Source organism: Trichomycterus rosablanca, chromosome 16 (genome assembly GCF_030014385.1).
Source record: "Trichomycterus rosablanca isolate fTriRos1 chromosome 16, fTriRos1.hap1, whole genome shotgun sequence".
Classification (NCBI taxonomy): Eukaryota; Metazoa; Chordata; class Actinopteri; order Siluriformes; family Trichomycteridae; genus Trichomycterus; species Trichomycterus rosablanca.
In genome coordinates, this window is record NC_086003.1 from 21,185,527 (window position 1) to 21,206,948 (window position 21,422).

Sequence of the window (21,422 nt, forward strand, 5' to 3'; positions counted from 1 at the left end):
AACCACTAAGCTATCACTGCCACACATCTTGACGCACTACTTAGACAGTGATTATGGCGATTACGTAGTTTTAGCTTGCTAAGCTAACACAGTTACACTCAGGCCATTCAAACCAATGAGCTGAGGCGGCACAACCAGCTAGCATGCCAGCTAATGTCTCCCTCTGTGTAGCAAAAATTGTTAAATTGTCACTGGCAAACCTGAATTTGTAAGTAAATCACCAGAGAAACCAGTCAAAGTTTCATGCAGTCAAATTTGTTAAACTGGTTCTCTAATTTTTCTAATAAGACATCAAACTCATAAGGCAGGTTATCTAGACGCACTATTTAGACAGTAATTATGGTGATTACGTCACCAGTTTCGCTTACTAAGCTAACACAGTTAGGCTCAGGCATTTCAAACCAGTGGGTGGAGGCGGCACAAGCCACATGCCAGCTAACATCTCCCTCCGTGTACCAAAAGTGGTTTAATTGTCATGGACAGACCCAAATTTGAAGTTCGAGATTTATGCAAATTTGTTGAACTGGTCTGCAACCAGTGCTTTGTTCTGTGTTTTTTTCCTCTTTGCACCTCTAATTTGTGCACTCTGGTGATTTCTGCCTGTGGTACCATGCCCTCTATGATCTATGCTGGTTTTGCACTAAACAGATTATTCAAGATTAGGGCCAAAAAGTTGCCCTTTGTCTTATGAGACTATGAGACATTTTCTCAAGGAGATTGTGGTCACGTGTAAGGAGCTACCAACACCTGCCATGAGTTTTAATGTGCTGTGGGACTCCCAGGTTAGTTTTGTCCTGTCATCAAATTTCCTGGGTCATCCTATCCTGGCAATGCCCCAGTGGTGCCAAATTTTTTCCACTATGCTCCATGGTACACCAGTGCCTTTAATAATCTTTTATTACCCTCTCTGGACTGGTATTCTTCAACATGAAAATCCCATGTCAGCTCCTTGTGGACCATGACTACGCTAGTAGTGTCATGATGTAACTATAAGAAGGAGATTTTTGTGCTGCTGATGTGTAAACTGTTGTAGATCTATTGTAAACAAATAGTGTACATTTGTGTGTGTGTGTGTGTTTCCTCCAAATTTACAAGGGAAGGGTTAGCTTAGCTTGCTAGCAGCAATTAGGACAGGCATGGCAGATACATTGCAGTGTTTGATTTGGTCTCCCAAGTTACTTTCAAAAGGTCTGGTTAGACTGGGAAACACTGGACACAAGTAAAAATACCCTGGACAGAGCATCAAGCCAGGTTTTTGGATATCACAGTAATAGCCATTCGTCTGACAGGCTGATAGCATAAGTGCTGGGGGCTGGTGTAATACACCCCTATGTATAATGGCCATTGTTGTGGATTAGGTTTTTTAAAGGCCTTTAGTAACGTGATTAATAGAGCGATGTGCATTGGAGTAAACTCTGCAGGTTTGTAGATTTCTAATAATTGGCTGAATTCCCATCCTACCTGTGATGTAAACTGACAAAATTGCAACTGGTAAGTTGAGATTTTGCAGCTAACATTAAAATAAACCTTGTGCAAGATTTTAATTCTAACTTTAACTATAATAAAAATAATACTTTTACCTCTAATGCACTGTGTATAACTTCTGTCTATCTGCATCTACATTTCGATTACTAGTAACACATTTATATATAATAACATAATAAAATATATGATAAAATTTAGACATAGGGGGTTGTACATATAGGTAAAGTATTAACTAGATTCCAAGGGTCTGTCTGAAAGCCTAGTGAGCTGCCATGCTGCCTACCTAGGCAGCTGCCTAAATAGAGAATATTCTAGAACATCGAACCTGTAAGGCAGATTATGTAGCAGTGTACTTAGACAGTGTCACCGCAGGTTTAGCAGAATACTGACCTACTGTATTTTTAAACTGGGCTTTTAATAAAAGGTTGCACAGCCTGAAGCTGTGTACAGTATATTTCTGTTATGAGTGTGTGCATGTGTGTGTGTATGTATGTGTGTGTGCTGGTAGAATTTGTATAAAGAGTGAGACAGCGTGCAGGTAGTTGCTGTGTAGTAGAGATGGTAGGGATAAGTGTGAACAAGTCTTAGTGCATTAAAAAGGCCCAGAGTGTGGCAAAGCACCAGCAGGTGAACTGACCTTTCTTGCGGAGTCCTTGCTTCCACACTGGCCTTTATCGTACCACCATTTGTTTTTCAGTTTGTCTAAGACGGCTTGCTCATTGAGCTTCAACACCGCTAGGTTTACTGGGATTCTTCAACCGGGGAAATAACATAAATAACATTACCCATGTTATCTTATGTTATTCAGCATATTATACACATACACCTTTAAATATGTACTAATGTGTTCTGCTTGGCTACATTTAGATCAAAGAAAAGAGGACAGAAAAAGCACAATCACAAAGTCTGAAAAAGTCTCAGTGTTAAAGTGATATGCGTTAATACTCCATCTAGCTTTTCCCTTTTCGCCCTACTGCAAGATGTGTATTACTATATCACTTTGGGCAACCGGCAAGTGGAAACACCCGGATAATAAAAGATTTATTCTATAAAATCAATATAAATGATTGAATATGTTCATGATTATTGTTTAAAGGTAATGAATATACATCTTTGGCAAAATCAGATATTTTAAAGCCCCATACCATAATAAGTACAGGTTCAACCAGAGTGTTTGTTTCGAGTGGTTGCCGGTTACCCCTTCACCATAGTGGTTACCCGCTGGATAGCTCATACTGGGGCTGACCTTGGAATCACCTCCCCCGCTGCCGCACTCGCCCTTGTCGTACCACCATTTGTTTTTCAATTTGTCCAACAGGCCCTGCTCGTTCAGTTTTAAGACTGCCAGGTTTACTGGGTTTCTTGAAATGATAAGATAATTGGGGTCAGCGTCAGTGGTGAGAATGGGACGGCGAGGCAGAGGTCTTAGGAAATGAAGCGTGAGTCAATCTTGAAAAGAGGGCAAAACATGAATCAAACTGATCTGATCAGGTGCCTGATTCTACAAGACCTTTTCATGTCTTGTGTGATGTCAGAAATGTAGTGTGTCAGATTTTACCAAGGAAGACATGAACCGGTAGGAAGGGAAGAGGAGGTAGTAGCAGTGCTCTGGTTTTTAAGATAGGGGTATTTCTTTTCAAAAAATAAATAACCTTGAGGAAGAACTCTCAGAATAGATCATTATTTTAGTGCTTTTAGGTATATAAAATGATGTTCGATCAGTGTACTTACAGGTGCTTTAGTAATCTAATACTGGGGGGAAACAAACCTTCACAACTCATGTAATAATCTGAATTTTTCATCAGATAGTTGATATAGAAATTCTTTAATTCCCTGCCGTTGTGCACTGAGAATGTTGTTTTTAAAGGATTAATTCATACACTTTAGTTGACAAAACATTAACAAAATCCTTTCTTGTAAATGACTGAGCTTTGTGTTACATATTTATCTGCTCATCTGTAAGATTCCAAATTAGTTTTTTATTATAATTTCACAAATTTCCTACATTGCCCTGTCCCAACTGTTTTTTGGTTGCAGGCATTAAATGTGTTGCAGGCATCAAATTAGTTATTAGGGTAGATTGGCAAAGGATATTAACTTAATAAAGAAAAATATTAAATAACTAATTTTTGTACTGTTTTTAATTAAATATTAAGTAATGATGACAGAATACATATCACTGTATTCTGTTGTTTTTTCATTTAATTATTTATTATTGAATAATTCTTATTACATCCTACCACACTTATGGGAAATTTGGTTTGTATTTTGGTTTGAAATTTTAATTGGAAATTACTTTTAATTAGAAATGATTTGGTTTAAACTGATTTATTTAATTGGTTTATTGTTTAACCAATTTCTGTATTTAGCAACCCAGCTTTGTTTTAATTGCACCTAAAAAAGAAGCTCTGACACTGTGATTCATCTGATGCCTGATTTTTGTTTTTTTATTTTTTGGAAGCACAACTGGCATATGAACATTTGCTTTTGATTTGCATAACTAATAAATACTTGATAAGAACTGATGGTGGCAAATATATAATCATGACGTTCCTCTTTAAGCTGTCTATCTTTCATTCCAGACATAGGCTGCATTCTAAAACACAAACTATATTATTAGTAATTACACTGTGGGTAGTGAACTTATTTAAGATACTTTAAAGCAGGTTGTGTTTTGGAATGCAATCTAGGAGGAAGTTATAGAAATGTGATTAAAATGTCCCAACATTTATGGAAATTGGGTTTGTATAATGACACTGTTACTTACATTTATTAAGAAATTACTAAAAATTTATATTTTGGCAGACCAACTTGATTGTATTTTATGCCTGCAGCTTACTCAAAAAAGTTGAGACGAGCATAAAAGAGTTATTAGAATATACAATATTTAAGTTACACTGTTGTGAAATATTCCCCAATAAGCAGGTAAATTAATAACAGGTAAGGGTAGCATGATAAAAAATGAAGATCCACTAAAGGTTTAGTCGTTGCAAGCAAAAATAGGTTGTGACTCCCCACTTTGGGCCAAATTTCAAGTGTACTGTCTATCAGCTCAAAAATAACAATTCTCAATGCACGATTGATAATAATTTAGGCCTTTCACCATCTACCGTACATAATATTGTGCAAATAATTTGACGAGTCCTCAGAAACACTGCATGCAAAATTGTAGCAATAATTTTAGGAAATTCCTTGTTCTCTATTGTTTGTAACAGAGCATTCTGCTCCTGCCTCCTGCTTCTGCCTCCACTCCATTACAGGGAAGCCCTTCCACTGCGTGGCAGAGAATGCCACAGGGAAAGGAAAGCTAACAGATCGTGGATCTGTTCTGCTCTGGGGCAGTTGTGTCTTTCTTAGTAAAACCTCTCTTTTTGAGCCCTCCATTTCAGGCAGGGGGCTTAAAAAGAGGTCATCTTATGGGTGACTTCACTCATGATCGTTAGTCTCTGAAGTACACTGCTTTAGAGTAACAGGAAGAGAGAAAAGGACAAATTCATTACTGCATTTTCCAGATACAAAAACCTTTTCTAGCCATATAGCAAATGCTACTACTTAGATGGCATAGATTTGTTACTATTAGCTTACATTACTTTAAAAAAGAAAATGCTCTCTTTCTGATTGCCTTTGTTTAAATATATATATACATATTTGCAACACTAAATGATTTGTATTTTATATGAAAAAAACTATCGATATTTAAATACGGGATATACAGGGGTTGGACAAAATAACTGAAACACCTGGTTTTAGACCACAATAATTTATTAGTATGGTGTAGGGCCTCCTTTTGCGGCCAATACAGCGTCAATTCGTCTTGGAAATGACATATACAAGTCCTGCACAGTGGTCAGAGGGATTTTAAGCCATTCTTCTTGCAGGATAGTGGCCAGGTCACTACGTGATGCTGGTGGAGGAAAACGTTTCCTGACTCGCTTCTCCAAAACACCTCAAAGTGGCTCAATAATATTTAGATCTGGTGACTGTGCAGGCCATGGGAGATGTTCAACTTCACTTTCATGTTCATCAAACCAATCTTTCACCAGTCTTGCTGTGTGTATTGGTGCATTGTCATCCTGATACACGGCACCGCCATTGGATGCACATGGTCCTCCAGAATGGTTCGGTAGTCCTTGGCAGTGACGCGCCCATCTAGCACAAGTATTGGGCCAAGGGAATGCCATGATATGGCAGCCCAAACCATCACTGATCCACCCCCATGCTTCACTCTGGGCATGCAACAGTCTGGGTGGTACGCTTCTTTGGGGCTTCTCCACACCGTAACTCTCCCGGATGTGGGGAAAACAGTAAAGGTGGACTCATCAGAGAACAATACATGTTTCACATTGTCCACAGCCCAAGATTTGCGCTCCTTGCACCATTGAAACCGACGTTTGGCATTGGCACCAGTGACCAAAGGTTTGGCTATAGCAGCCCGGCCGTGTATATTGACCCTGTGGAGCTCCCGACGGACAGTTCTGGTGGAAACAGGAGAGTTGAGGTGCACATTTAATTCTGCCGTGATTTGGGCAGCCGTGGTTTTATGTTTTTTGGATACAATCCGGGTTAGCACCCGAACATCCCTTTCAGACAGCTTCCTCTTACCCTGCTAATTGAACCTTCACACTCTGCTCTTACTGGTGCAATGTGCAATTAATGAAGATTGGCCACCAGACTGGTCCAATTTAGCCATGAAACCTCCCACACTAAAATGACAGGTGTTTCAGTTATTTTGTCCAACCCCTGTACGTTTATTACACAGCAAGTAAAGTTGATGTGTTGGAAGCAGGAAAAACTGGCAAGCGTAAGGATCTGAGCGACTTGTCCAAGGGCCAAATTTTGATGGCTATATGACATCAGGTCTTGTGGGTGTTTCTGGAATGCTGTGGGTAAAAATGACCAAAGGAAGGTCTACCGAAGGACCAGGGTCAGGGTGCCCAAGGCTCATTGATAAGCATGGGGAGCAAAAGCTAGTCTGTCTGGTCTGATCCCACAGAAGAGCTGATGTAGCACAGAGTACATGACAAAAGTTCAAGCTGTCAATTTGACCTTCAAATTCCACAGATCTCAATCCAATTTAGCATCCGTGGAATGTGCTGGACAAACAATTCCGATCCACAGAGGCCCCAAGGAGGACCTAAGGGATCTGCTGCTAGTGTCTTGGTGATACCACAGATACCACAGAAGTGATACCACTTCAGGGGTCTCGTGAAGACCATGCCTTGACAGATCAGAGATGTTTTCGACCTGCACAATATTAGGCAGGTGGTTTAATCTCATGACTAATATCAGGTAATTATACAAACTGGTTTGTGTTCACATCACATTTTCATATTTATAAATATAAAATAATTTAGCTCTGATAAATATGCAATAACAAAGGCAATCATAAAGGGTGCAATAATGTTTTTACAGCATTACTGGACCCAGAAGATATGTACTTACATACATACAGTGAGATAAAAAGTAGTCACCCAATCCAAACTTCCTCTATTCTTGCATATTTGTAACACTACATTAATTCAGATCTTTATATAAAATGTGATATTTTACAAGAATAACATATATAAACACAAAACATAGTTTTTAAAAGAATTTTTGCTTAACATTATGATCATGGACTGATGACCAGTATATTCTTCTTGAGGATTTTTTAATAAAAGACTAAATTCACCATGGTGTCATAGCACCACTGTTCCAGAGCCTTGACTGATCATGTCTTATAGAAAAGTATGGCTCTCACTATATGTTGCTGGAGTGCCAGAGCCTTGACTGATTATGTCTTAAAGAAATGTATGACTCTCACTGTGGTTTGCTGAAGTCCCAGAGCTTTAACAGATCATGTCTTATAGACACTTTATGGCTCTCACTGTGGTCTGCTGGAGTCCCAGAGCCTTGAAAAATATATATTTTTTAACTTTTTTCCACAGTATTTTAGTAATTATCTGTTGTGTGTTAAAACGTTTTAATCTACTGTCCTTGTCTTTTATTATTTTTTATTGCGTTTCTATGTTAGTGATGTTTAGATTTTAGAAAGCTGATAGCGATCTAACTTTAGGGTGTTTTGTCTAATTAAACCCAATTATCAATTTAATTTGTTTAACTGTCTTGCTGCACATCCTTTTTATAAGCCAGGATGTGTTGGATTAATTTTTATATATCTTTAAAATACATTTACTGATTATTTAAAAACTGTATTTTGTATTTATTTACATTGTCGTTGTCTTTTTATTGTGTTTAAAGATCTGACACAGTGTGACAAATATGAAATAATAGAAATAATTATAAAAAGAGTTAACACTTTTTCATGGCAGTGTATATTTTCAATCATCTATATATTAAAACCTTGATCACTAACTAGGCAAACAAAAAAACCCAAATAAGTTTGTATAAGCAGTACAAACAGTGTGTAAATTTAAAACTGAAATATACTTAAACAATAATGTATCTTATATATATTGAATTTGTCCTAATCTAAAATATTTTATACTCTAAAACCACTGTCTGGAAAATACGGTTATTTAATGAAAACCAACACATTAGAAGAAAAAGTCATGGTGGGAGACATAAATGATGCATGGTAATTATGATTAACATTTTAGAACCTGTCATCATTTTCCACTTTTCACAATATGAGGAATGTCAGAGAAATATCACCTAAGCAGAGTGTTCCTAGCATGGGCAAACAGTTCTCTTCACTTTAATAATAATACATCTAAGGTTATTTTCTTTGGTCACCCAGGTCTACTAACGATTTAACTGGTAACCCAGGTGCAATATGTGCAACCACAGGTGAACAATCTTGGGGTGATATATTTTTTTACATTTTCTATTTTCTCCAACCTTTTTCTTCCAATTTTCTCCCCTAATCTAGTCATGTCCAATTACCCTGATTGCATCCTCCACTGATTCAACCCTCCACCGCTGACCGAGGACGCTTCTCAACTGACACACGGGGCGTGACACTCTGACACGTGCTTAGTACAGACTGCATTTTTTTTTACCTGCACGAGTTGAGTTCATATATACCTATCAGCACTGTGCACGGAGAGCCACACTCTGATCAGCATTATTCCCCAGCCCTGTGCAGGCGCCATCAATCAGCCAGCAGGGGTTGTAACTGCACCAGTTATGAGGGCTTGCCCATAACCCTATGAACAACAGCCAATCGTTGTTCATGCAGCCTTCCAGCCCAGCCGGATGGCAAAGTTGAGTTTCGATACGATGTATTCGAAAACCCAGCTCTGGTGTGCTAGCGTATTTTACCGCTGCACCACCTGAGCGGCTCATCGGGTGATTTTTGACCATGACCACAGATTTATTTATTTTGATTTTAACCATCTTTGGAGTAAAACTGCCAAGTTGTTCACTGTTTTATGTAGCAACTTGAATTTGAATTTAAAAGTATTATATAATTAAATAAAACTAGAAACTGTCAGGGGTGGTTTTAAAAAATGTACAAATTTGTGATTGTTACTTTAATTGGTGCAGCAGAAAAACATTCGCCTGACCATATAATAGTCAATTACTAATCAGTTAGTTGTGGGTTGTAGTTTGTTTTAGTCTGCACCATGTGTGAATATGGTTGATCTGTGTAGATGATTAATTTGTATATGGATGATGAAACGGGACGGAATGGCATCATGTAGTGACCTCTGAATGAATGAATGAATGAATGAATGAATGAATGGATGAATGAAGTGCATCAATGTGGCATTTATACAGTAGAAAACAGGTTTGATAATGAACATGTGACACTCAAGGAATGAATAATTAATGCTGTTTACAGGACAGAGATGAAGACATTTATAAATATTCAAAACATTTTACATTTACAGAGAGTTTATCCTGGATTTATTTATATTTTTTTGTAATCTTTATCTAGTTGTGGCTAATTTTACACTACAAATTCTCTGCTGCTTGCTTTGCACTTTTTTACATCAGCTAGTAGTGGAATCTCATAAAGAGCCATATCGCATATGGAGAGTCACGCTATGCCCTGTATGTACATCCACCACTAGTCCTGATTCATCGGGCAGACAGTAAACCCTGTCCCAACTTTCCCACCATCAAACATGGCCAATTGTGACTATTGAGTGCCCAGGCAGGCTAGTAGCACCGCTAAGACTTGGAACTGGAGAGCTCCAATGCTCCACAGTAGTGGGCTGGCATATTATATATATATATATATATATATATATATATATATATATATATATATATATATATATATATATATATATATATATATATATATATATATATATATATATTATTATTTTAATTTCTTTTTTTGTAAATTAGTGCGTCCAATTTCATCCCGTCAATCATCCTCTCACTAATGCCGGTCCCTGCTCCTGATTGGGGCTGACGAGGCTGTTCCACGCCTCCTCCGACACGTGCACAGCCAATCGACCGTCATATCACCCACACTTGACGAGTGCAGCGTGGCAGAGCACTGTGCACGGAGGATCACACACTCCGCTGCACCCCCTCCCGTCTCCATGCAGGCGCCACCAACCAGCCAGCAGAGGGCGCAACCGCCCCAGTCCTGAGAGAGCATCCCCTCCGGTCTCAAAACCCGCCCCCCCACCTGAACAACAGGCCAATCGTTGTTCATATAGCCGCCCAGCCTCGACCGGTGAAGGCAGAGCTGGATTCGAAATGACGCACTGACGCAGAGATCCAGCCCTGGTTGCAGCGTGTGTCTTTACTGCTGCGCCACCTGAGCGGCAGAGTCACCCTTTTAATTGATCAAACAAAATGATACATTAGATTATTCATTTCAATGGTCATTTTGTTTTATTTTTGAACAAAATGATCTCCAGTGTAATCTCTCTAGTCTCCAGGATTAAAATACATTTGTAAACAACAATCTATTAACTGTGATTAGCAGGTATTTGAATTTTACCTCAAATCAGATCCTTTGGGAGTGGCAACCCCATAGCCCTTTGAGTCCAGGTTACCCCCGACCTTCATGGTGTCACAAGGTTTGCGCTGTTCGATGTACTCGTTCATGGTGGACTCCAGCAGATAGGCATATTTTCCCTTGGATTTCCTGACTCTCACTACTCCCTCATCAGTCGTCTTCACGAACACTGTGGGGTCTGCAGACTTCATGTAGGACCACATCTTTTCAAACACAGCTATCTTTGATCTCTGTGGTCGAAAACAGCATCAAATTAGTCAGATTAATACAGATTTTTTGTATACATTGATCAGCCATAACATTAAAACCACCTCCTTGTTTCTACACTCACTGTCCATTTTATCAGCTCCAGTAATTCTAGAACTACAAAGTGCTTCTATATGGTAAGTGGAGCTGGACAGTGGATGGACAGTGTGTGTAGAAAGCAGGAGGTTTCCATGGTTTTAATGTTATGGCTGATCGATGTATTACTGAATACTAAATGATGTATTACTAAAATGTAAAGTGCAACTGAAAAACCAGCATAATTTACCTAACAGATTCCTAAGAATTGCAATTATTAAATGCATTGATTCTCATTGAAAGTGAATTTGTTTCTCACCCTAAAGAATTCTTTGGTGGATCCTCCATCCAAGGTGCCGTATGCAATCTCCGTCTGCTTGGCCAAGTCTTCAGCGCTCTCTATGGGTGACACCATCCTTTCCACAGTGAGGAAAGCAGCTAGGTTAGCCGTGTAGGAGGAGATGATGATGAGGGTAAAAAACCACCAGACACCCCCGACAATCCGACCAGAGAGCGATCTGAAGCACAAACAATAGAAGGTACAGTGAGTGATTTTAGCTGCTAACCTAGAATCAAATACAAAAACAAATACAGTCCATTCAGTCTGTGAGCTATTGTTGAAGGGTAGCATGTTAAATATAATATCAAAAGCTTTTTGATTGATCAGTTACTAGGACATGCATTCCTGTTAAAAAGCAAGAATTCTGTGTCTTTCTAAAGCTATTTTTGGTTGCAATATAGATTAAAACTTACTGTGCTTACACTTCATCTAAAGGTGCAAATCATAAAACATCTGAGCGAGTCGTACAATAGATGATGAATTGTTTAGGGAACCATGGTGTCAAAAGACAAGACGCCTGTTTCTCAGTATTTCAAAAAAAGACTTCATTAGACTGTGTGATAAGGAACTGCCAAAAAAGACAAATATAGATTGTTTTACACTAATCAGCACAGCTTAGAAGCGCTTCTATTTAGAATCTTTCTGAAAAAACACTAGAAGAGGAAAGCTGCCAATGAGAACATCCTTACCCACAGACCAGCCAAATCCAAAGCCTAAAGCAATCATTTCTCTGGAAACGTTTCCTTTGTCACTACCCCCTTCAGGCCTAAAGCCTCCAACACAATACTATAAAGAAGCAGAAGCCCTGGGTGGGGAGGGAAAGCCCAGGAGAGAAAGGAAAAGCTAAGCATGTTGGAGCAGCGCTGATAACACCAGCCAAAGAAGCTGAAAAACAATGAGCCATAGCTGTCTTCTGCACTCTGTGTGCTGACAGTTAACAGCCTCTCTCCCGTCCTCATATCTCTCTTACTCTCATTCTGTCTGTCTGCTGTCCCAGGCTTTACAGATCCGCCAGTGTGAGAGCAATTCCAATTCTACTTGTTTTTCCATCTAGCCAATCTGTCAGTCATGAAGCACTGCATCGCTGACCAGAACTAAATGATTTGCTTTTCTCAACGTTGTGTGCCAATAAATATACTAAAATTGTCATGAATTTTGTTTGTTTTTAACGTCATGTTTTTAAATTTTTGAGCAGTTACTTATAATACACGGTTTATCAGTTCACAAGGTTATATCAAACACAGTCCTGGACAATTTAGTATCTCCAATTCACCTCAATTGCATGTCTTTGGACTGTGGGAGGAAACCGGAGCACCTGGAGTAAACCCAAGCGGACACGGGGAGAACATGCAAACTCCACACAGAAAGGACCCGGACTGCCCCACTTGGGGATCAAGCCCAGGACCTTCTTGCTGTGAGGCGACAGTGCTACCCACTTAGCCACTGTGCCACCCTCATTCACTGTCACACACATGAACAGAAAAGTCAGACACTCGCAGATAACGACAAGATGTTTAATAAACTAGTTCAAGATTCAAAGAGTAATCCAAAAAGTTGTCGGTAACAGGCAGAAGGTCTTACAGTGATTCCAAATGTGACTTTTGCCACGTTTTATACATTTTGTCCCAACCTTTTTAAAATTCATGAGAATTTTAGGATATTTGTTGGCACACAAATAACCTAAAATTGTGTTACGTCACCTTTCTGAGAATACTTAATAATCAAGTTAAGATTAGAGACACTGGTTAATTGTCACACTGCCTGCGGTTCCTGACAATACTGCTGACTATATTAATGTGGAGGGCTACATTTCCCCGGAGTCAGCGGCCAATCAGGTGGCCTGCTTCACCAGTGTACTAATTAACACCTGAAGTTAATTTAGAAATGTCTATATAAGCGTGATTACAATAGTTAGACGTTGCAAGGTATTGCCAGTGCTACTCTGCGTACTAAGGGTTTTCAATGTGTCTAGTGATTTCTGTGTATGAGCCTTTTTGCCTGTTATTGTGACCATGATTTCGACTACTGTGTTTTGCCTAGTGATTTACGTGCTGACCTACTGCATGGTTTTGACTTCACTTTGGATTATCCCTTTGTACTTTGAACTGTTTAATAAAACGTTTTTACTATCCGCGAGCGTCTGACTGTTCTGTTCACGGTCGTGACATTAATCAACAATACACAACCGTCTGGTATTTTTTAAATTTCATTATAAAACGGATAGTTCCGGTCCTAAAATCTGATTGGCTGAGCCGCGTTCGAAGCCGTTGTAAAATCCCCGATAAACGCACACCTAGGACCACCTCACATCATTCCATATTAATACGCCACTGAAAAGAAAAAAGCTGCGTCCGGAATCGCATACTTCCATACTCAATAGTACGCGAAATGAGGACGCGAGAGCAGTTAGTATGTCCGAATACATAGTATAAATAAAGAGGTACGCGAGAAGTACCCGGATGACCTACTTATTGGGCAGACATGTTTGAGTATGCAAGCGATGCACACTTGCGGTCCGCTAATGTATCCAATAATGCAACTGGAGCTGTGTAGGCGGAATAAGAAACAAGAAAGATAGCAGAGTCCTCTGTTCACAAGTGTAAGTAAGTGTAAGTAAGATAAATAAAATAAAACATTTTAAAGACGAATAAATAACAAAAACACGATAAATATCCAAATTTTGGCGAGTGGGGTTTGTAATGAGTCTGTAACTATGGTGATATTACGTCATCACGTCCTTACGTCATCACTTGATGTTGGCAAGATGGCGCATGTAGTACGTAGCATACTGCACACTTCTGTACTGAAAGAATGTACTTTTTTACCGGCCGAGTAGTGCATACTTCCTCCAATCTAGTACGTACTCTGTAAGTATGCGATTCCGGACGCAGCTAAAGTGAATGTTATATTCGCCCTCATGTTGCCTAGCAACACTGTTAATCGAACTACCTGGCGTCGCGGAAGAATGCTTTATTGTACGTTCATACACAATAAATACATTTATGAATTAAACATTGTTGTATTTATTGTATTTTATGTTGACCGCCATTTTATAAAAGCAATAAGCCACTCGAGACCGTGCGTTACTGCTATGATTTCAGCACGGCCTCTCGTGGCTTATTGCTTTATTTTATTTCACTATTAGTTTTTCTCAACATTGTGTGCCAACAAATATTCTAAAATTGTCATGAATTTTAAAAACTTGGGACTGAGGTGGAATCCAATTCACTGCACATGAACAGAAACCTCCGATGTTCGCAGATAATAAGATGTTTAATAAACCAGTTCAACATACAAAGGGTAATCCAAAGAGTTGATACAGGCAGAAGGTCAGTACGTAAAGAAACTCATCCAACACAATACAAGAAGATGTAGTCGAAATAACAGCCATAGGGTCAAACACAAAATACTTTGCCACATGATAAACACAGAACAAATAACGGGCAACTTCACCAGGTAGCATGGTTTGCATCAGACCCTAAATACACAACCGTTGACTAGTTTCAGGTGTGGTAATAAGTAAACTGGTGATGCAGACTCCCTCTGCACTGTCTGGTTGGCAGAATGTGCCACATGATCACCCGCTGACTCCTGGGAATTGAAGTCCTCCCTGTTATTGTAGTCGGTGGGTACTAGTCTGAATGTGGCTGTGTCAGGAACAGCAGGCAGTGTGACAGGTATTCAATAAAAAACAGCACAATAATAATAACTATTATTATTATTAAGACTATTATTAATAATAATTACCTAAATAATAGAGACGCTGATTAATCAAGTGGTGCATAGGACCAGCACACGGTCCTGACCTCAAACCATTAAACACCTTTGGGATGAAATGTTCTTTATTGCTTTTTTGGTGCAAGACAAATTATTATCCACTAACAGGACTGTCACATACTGTGCTCTTAGTATCATCTTGATTATTATTTGTATTGTAATGGGAAGAACACATCAAGCACTGGGGCAGACTGTCCTCACCAGGAACCCAGACAAGTTTGCCCACTGAGGGTCACCTCCACCGTAGCAGAAGCCCGGGGCTGCTGTCTCCATGTGTGTGTTCGGTGAGGAAGTATTTTTAAATGTTCAAGAGCAGTGGAACCAAAGCTAAATGGACAGTGTTTGCCTGTGGGGTGGGGTGTAATGAGGCGACTGGTGATGTGGGCTTACACCGTCTGACTATTCCTTCAACACACACACACACACACACACAAACATAAACTAATGCACTGTATGTAACACTTCCTCAGGCTTATTAATCTCTCTCTCTCACACACACACACACACACACACACTCTTACACAGTCATACACAAACATGAACTAATGCACTGTATGTAACACTTCCTCAGGCTTATTAATCTCTCTCTCTCTCACACACACACACACACACACACACACACAGTCATACACAAACATGAACTAATGCACTGCATGTAACACTTCCTCAGGCTTAGTAATCACACACACACACACACACACACATACAGTCATACACAAAAAAAAACTAATGCACTGTATGTAACACTTCCACAGGCGTATTAATCTCTCTCTCTCTCTCTCTCTCTCTCTCTCTCTCTCTCTCTCTCTCTCTCTCTCTCTCTCTCTCACACACACACACACACACACACACATACACACACACACACACACACTTATACAGTCATACACAAACATGAACTAATGCACTGCATGTAATACTTCCTCAGGCTAACTAATCACACACACACACACACACACACACACAGTCATACACAAACATGAACTAATGCACTGCATGTAATACTTCCTCAGGCTAACTAATCACACACACACACACACACACACACACACACACACACACACACAGTCATACACAAACATGAACTAATGCACTGCATGTAATACTTCCTCAGGCTTAGTAATCACACACACACACACACGCACACACACACACACATAATCATACACAAACATGAACTAATGCACTGTATGTAACACTTCCTCAGGCTTAGTAATCACACACACACACACACACACGCACACACACACACAGTCATACACAAACATGAACTAATGCACTGCATGTAACACTTCCTCAGGCTTACTAATCACACACACACACACACACACACACACACACACACACATAATCATACACAAACATGAACTAATGCACTGCATGTAACACTTCCTCAGGCTTACTAATCACACACACACACACACACACACACACACATAATCATACACAAACATGAACTGCTTTAGTCGTGTCTGCTGGTATTTACTGAGACTTGGTTTCAGCAAGATTTACCGGATGCTCTGGTTTCTCTGAACGGTTTTAACTTGATTCGGCTGGATAGAAATGAAAACTCGGGTAAACGCACAGGTGGAGGAGTGTGCGTTTATGTAAACGATAAGTGGTGCACACAGTACACCGTACGGGAGAAGGTGTGTAATTCCGATCTTGAACTTTTACTTGTAAGTTTTAGACCTTTTTATCTACCCCGAGAATTTGGGAGTATTTTAATTTGTGCTGTTTACATTCCGCCGGATAGTACTGCGAGGGTCGCAGCCTCTACGATAGCGGATTGTGTTTCTAAACAATTACAAAGCTCCCCCGAAGCCCCCTGTTTTATTATGGGTGATTTTAATCATTGTAAATTGGAAATGGCACTTCCTGGATTTGACCAATATGTGGATTGCTGTACCCGAGGTAATAAGGTCTTGGATAAGTGTTATGGAAATATTAAAAACGCCTATAAAGCGAAGTTGAAGCCACCTTTGGCTAATTCCGACCATAATGTAGTCTGTCTTTTTCCATCCTATAAGCCAGCTTTTAAAAGGTGCAAGCCCCAGCTTAAAACAGTGTATGACTGGAATCATGATGCTATTGAGACTCTGAAAGGGTGCTTTATGGCAACAGATTGGGAAATTTTTCATGATCAGGACTTACAGGATGCCTCAGTTTCTGTTACAGATTATATTAAATTCTGTGTTGATAGTGTGGTACCCACAAAAGTGTTTTTAGTATACCCCAATAATAAGCCTTATGTCACAAAAGAAATTAAGGATTGTATCAATCGTAAAAGACTGGCTTTTAGGAATAGAGATAAGGTTCAAATGAAGACAATTCAAAAGGAACTTAATTATAAGATAAGAGAGGCCAAAAATGTGTACAAAGATAGAATCGAGGGGCAATTTTATCATAATGACTCGAGGAAAATGTGGGAGTCCTTAAAGTCTATGTCTGGTATAAGTGCAGGTAAAAGGTGCATTAGTGTAGTAAATGAAGCTGGGAAAGCCAATGAGCTAAATGAATTTTTTTGTAGATTTGACTTAAGTGATGGTACTACAACACAGCCTCTAAATGAACTAAGGAATAATAAGTCAAGTTCCAGATTACTGATTGATCAACTTGCAGTACAGAACTTGTTTTTAAATTTATGTCATAAGAAGGCCACGGGGCCAGATGGGATTTCAGCATTCATGTTAAAATTGTGTGGAGTGGAGTTAGCTGAAGCATGGTGTCCCATTTTTCAAAGGTCACTGGACACAGGAATTGTGCCAGATATTTGGAAAAAATCTACCATTGTACCAATACCTAAAAACACGGGTTGTAAGGATAATAACAGTTACAGACCCGTGGCTCTGACTTCAGTGGTGGCAAAATGCTTGGAGAGGTTTATTGTCGCCAGACTGAAAGAGGAGGTCAGCAATAGCTTAGACCCTTTCCAATTTGCCTATAAGAGCAATAGGAGCACAGAGGATGCAATTGCTAGTTTGATGCATATGATCTTTAAGCATCTCGATAACTCTACATCTTATGCTCGGGTATTGTTTATTGATTTTACTTCTGCGTTTAATACAATTCAACCACACTTGCTGATTAATAAACTAATAGATATGAAGGTCAATCCATTCATTGTAGAGTGGTATCGATCATTCTTAGCAAATCGGACACAGCAGGTCAGAGTTAATGGATGTCTGTCAGATTGGAAGATCTTAAGTACAGGTGTTCCCCAGGGCTGCGTTAGTTCTCCTCTGTTGTTTACACTCTATACCAATGAATGTAGGAGTATATATCCCAATAATTTTTTGTTCAAGTTCTCTGATGACACTGCCATTCTAAGTTTAATGCAAAAGAATGACAGTGTTAATGACTACTTTGCTGAGGTACAGAGATTTGTGGAATGGTGTGACATTAATTTCCTCAAATTGAATATTAAGAAGACACAAGAGATTGTCTTTGATAACAAAAAAATTGGTGACCACAGTCCAGTGGTTATTTATAACAATTCCATATCTCAGGTGTCTTCTTATAAGTATCTGGGGGTTTATATTGACAGTTCACTTGGATGGTTAACCCATGTAGAGTATCTCTGTGCCAGACTGCAACAGAGACTGTACTTTCTGAGGAGACTTCGTAGCTTTGGAGTGGACCAAAAGATTATGATTTTGTTTTATAAGACTATATTAGAGAGCATTGCAAGTTATGGTATTTCTGTCTGGTTTGGTGGCCTCTCAACCCAACTAACGAATAGGTTGGCTAGTGTTGTCAAAAATGCCTGGAAAATCATTGGGGGCAACCAGTACTCTTTATTGGGTACAGTCTATGAGCGGTCTGTGCTGAGGCTGGCAAGGAATATTACTTCTGACCCTGACCATGTTATGTTCTCAGAATACCATCTTCTCCCTTCGGGAAGAAGATTCAGAATGCCATTGTGTAGATTTAAGAGGTTTAAAAACTCTTTTGTGCCTATTTCCATTACTATTCTTAATTCCAACAGGTGAGCAGAGTAGGGGAGGTATTTTAATGTATTTTATTATGTTGTATGTTTAATGTGTGTTGTTTGATGTTCAATGTTTGTATTGTATAGTATGTCATTGTATGTCTGTATAAACGATATGTAGCTTGGGGTGGCCCAAGTAAAATTTCCCCTAGTGGGACAATAAAGTAAATCAAATCAAATCAAATCAAACTAATGCACTGTATGTAACACTTCCTCAGGCTTAGTAATCACACACACACACACACACACACGCACACACACACACAGTCATACACAAACATGAACTAATGCACTGCATGTAACACTTCCTCAGGCTTAGTAATCACACACACACACACACACACATACAGTCATACACAAAAAAAAACTAATGCACTGTATGTAACACTTCCACAGGCGTATTAATCTCTCTCTCTCTCACACACACACACACACACACATATACACACACACACACACACACACACTTATACAGTCATACACAAACATGAACTAATGCACTGCATGTAATACTTCCTCAGGCTAACTAATCACACACACACACACACACACACACACACACACACAGTCATACACAAACATGAACTAATGCACTGCATGTAACACTTCCTCAGGCTTAGTAATCACACACACACACACACACACGCACACACACACACACATAATCATACACAAACATGAACTAATGCACTGTATGTAACACTTCCTCAGGCTTAGTAATCACACACACACACACACACACACGCACACACACACACAGTCATACACAAACATGAACTAATGCACTGCATGTAACACTTCCTCAGGCTTACTAATCACACACACACACACACACACACACACACACACATAATCATACACAAACATGAACTAATGCACTGCATGTAACACTTCCTCAGGCTTACTAATCACACACACACACACACACGTTTACTCTGGTTGCTAGGTGACACAGATACATGCCGGTGATGTATAATGATGCTGGGCCCTCCAGGACACCACTCATGTTTTGAAGTCAAAGTCAAGTCAAATGTATTTATATAGTGCTTTTTACAATAGACATTGTCTCAAAGCAACTTTACAGAATTCAGGACCAACAGACCAAAAACCTCTGTTGAGCAAGCCGAGGGCAAGAGTGACAAGGAAAGGAACTCCCTTAAAATTACAGGAAGAAACCTTGAGATGAACCAGACTCAGCATGTACCTCCATTCTTCATACATGTCCTTAGAAACATATGTAAACTGTATATACTGTATAAATGTAAGTTCATCTTTATAAAGAACTTTGAGATTTTTGAGGTTTTAACCTTATAAGTAACTACAGCTTCTGGTTCTTAAATGCTTTACTTCTTACTGTAGATGCATATTGTTTAGCAATCCTGGTAAAAAAAATTATTAACTAACTACCATCTGAAGGTACACCGATGAGGCATAACATTATGACCACTGACAGGTGAAGTGAATAACACTGATTATCTCTTCATCACGTCACCTGTTAGTGGGTGGGATATATTAGGCACCAAGTGAACATTTCATCCTCAAAGTTGATGAGTTAGAAGTAGGAAAAATGGGCTAACGTAAGGATTTGAGCGAGTTTGACAAGGGCCAAATTGTGATGGCTGGACGACTGGGTCAGAGCATCTCCAAAACTGCAGCTCTTGTGGGGTGTTCCCGGTCTGCAGTGGTCAGTATCTATCAAAACTGGTTCAAGGAAGGAACAGTGGTAAACCTGCGACAGGGTCATGAGCGGCCAAGGCTCAGTGATGCACGTGGGGAGCAAAGGCTGGTCCGTGTGGACGAGCTACTGACGAGCTACTGTAGCTCAAATTGCTGAAGAAGTTAATGCTGGTTCTGATAGAAAGGTGTCATAATACACATCGCAGTTTGTTGCATATGGGGCAGCAAAAGGGGAACAACACAATATTAGGAAGGTGGTCATAATGTTATGCCTCATCAGTGTATCAGTGTATTATCATAATGCTTACTTTTGTTAAAGTAAAAGAGGTGTGTAGCAGAACTGAATATGATCAAACCATTAGAACAGTTAAACGTCAAGGGTCTCGTTCAAGGGTCTAGTGTGAGTGCCTGATACTCTGAACCTTCTGGCTCATAGCACAGAACAATTAATGACTACCACTGCTGCCTGCATTATTACATATGCCACTTCTGTAATTATGACTTTATTATGCTGAAAGAAAATGTCGCCACTGTTTGAATTAATAATGTTTTTACTCACATTAGCATAAAACTTTTGCATCTGTAGTTGGACTCAATAAATCAAGTAAATTAGGACTGGATTATAATGTTATTATATGTGTTAGTGTAAAATATTGTGGCATTTAAATAAGGTTAAAATGTTTTTTCTCTAACGAATACTGTTAAAAATGGTCTTATAATAATGGACTATTTACATAATGTAAAAGGGAATGATGTGAGCTGCATGCAAGCGTATACAGTGAGGGTCAAAAGTCTAAGACCACTACTAAAAGTGCTTTTATAAGGCTTTTCTTCTTCAAAATTAACATGTCATTTACTGAAAAGGATAAAACTCATAATTCGCTAGCACCCCAGCGCTGAGATTCTGAGCTCCCGGGTTCGAAACCTGGTTTTGCTACTGGTTG

General features: G+C 39.3%; 1 protein-coding gene across 2 annotated transcripts in view; it reads right to left on the reverse strand.

The window, feature by feature from the left end:
• Positions 1-21,422, reverse strand: part of gria1b (glutamate receptor, ionotropic, AMPA 1b) — a 118,448-nt gene that overhangs the window by 5,174 nt on the left and 91,852 nt on the right. The window contains exons 12-14 of one of the 2 annotated variants that reach the window (XM_063012057.1): positions 11,013-11,211; positions 10,394-10,641; positions 2,123-2,237 (exon numbers count right to left, since the gene is read on the reverse strand). In XM_063012057.1, the coding sequence (XP_062868127.1) occupies positions 2,123-2,237; positions 10,394-10,641; positions 11,013-11,211 (562 nt within the window). Of the gene's footprint in view, positions 1-2,122; positions 2,238-2,731; positions 2,847-10,393; positions 10,642-11,012; positions 11,212-21,422 lie in introns of both variants that reach the window. The other variant, XM_063012058.1, reaches the window with a different exon arrangement.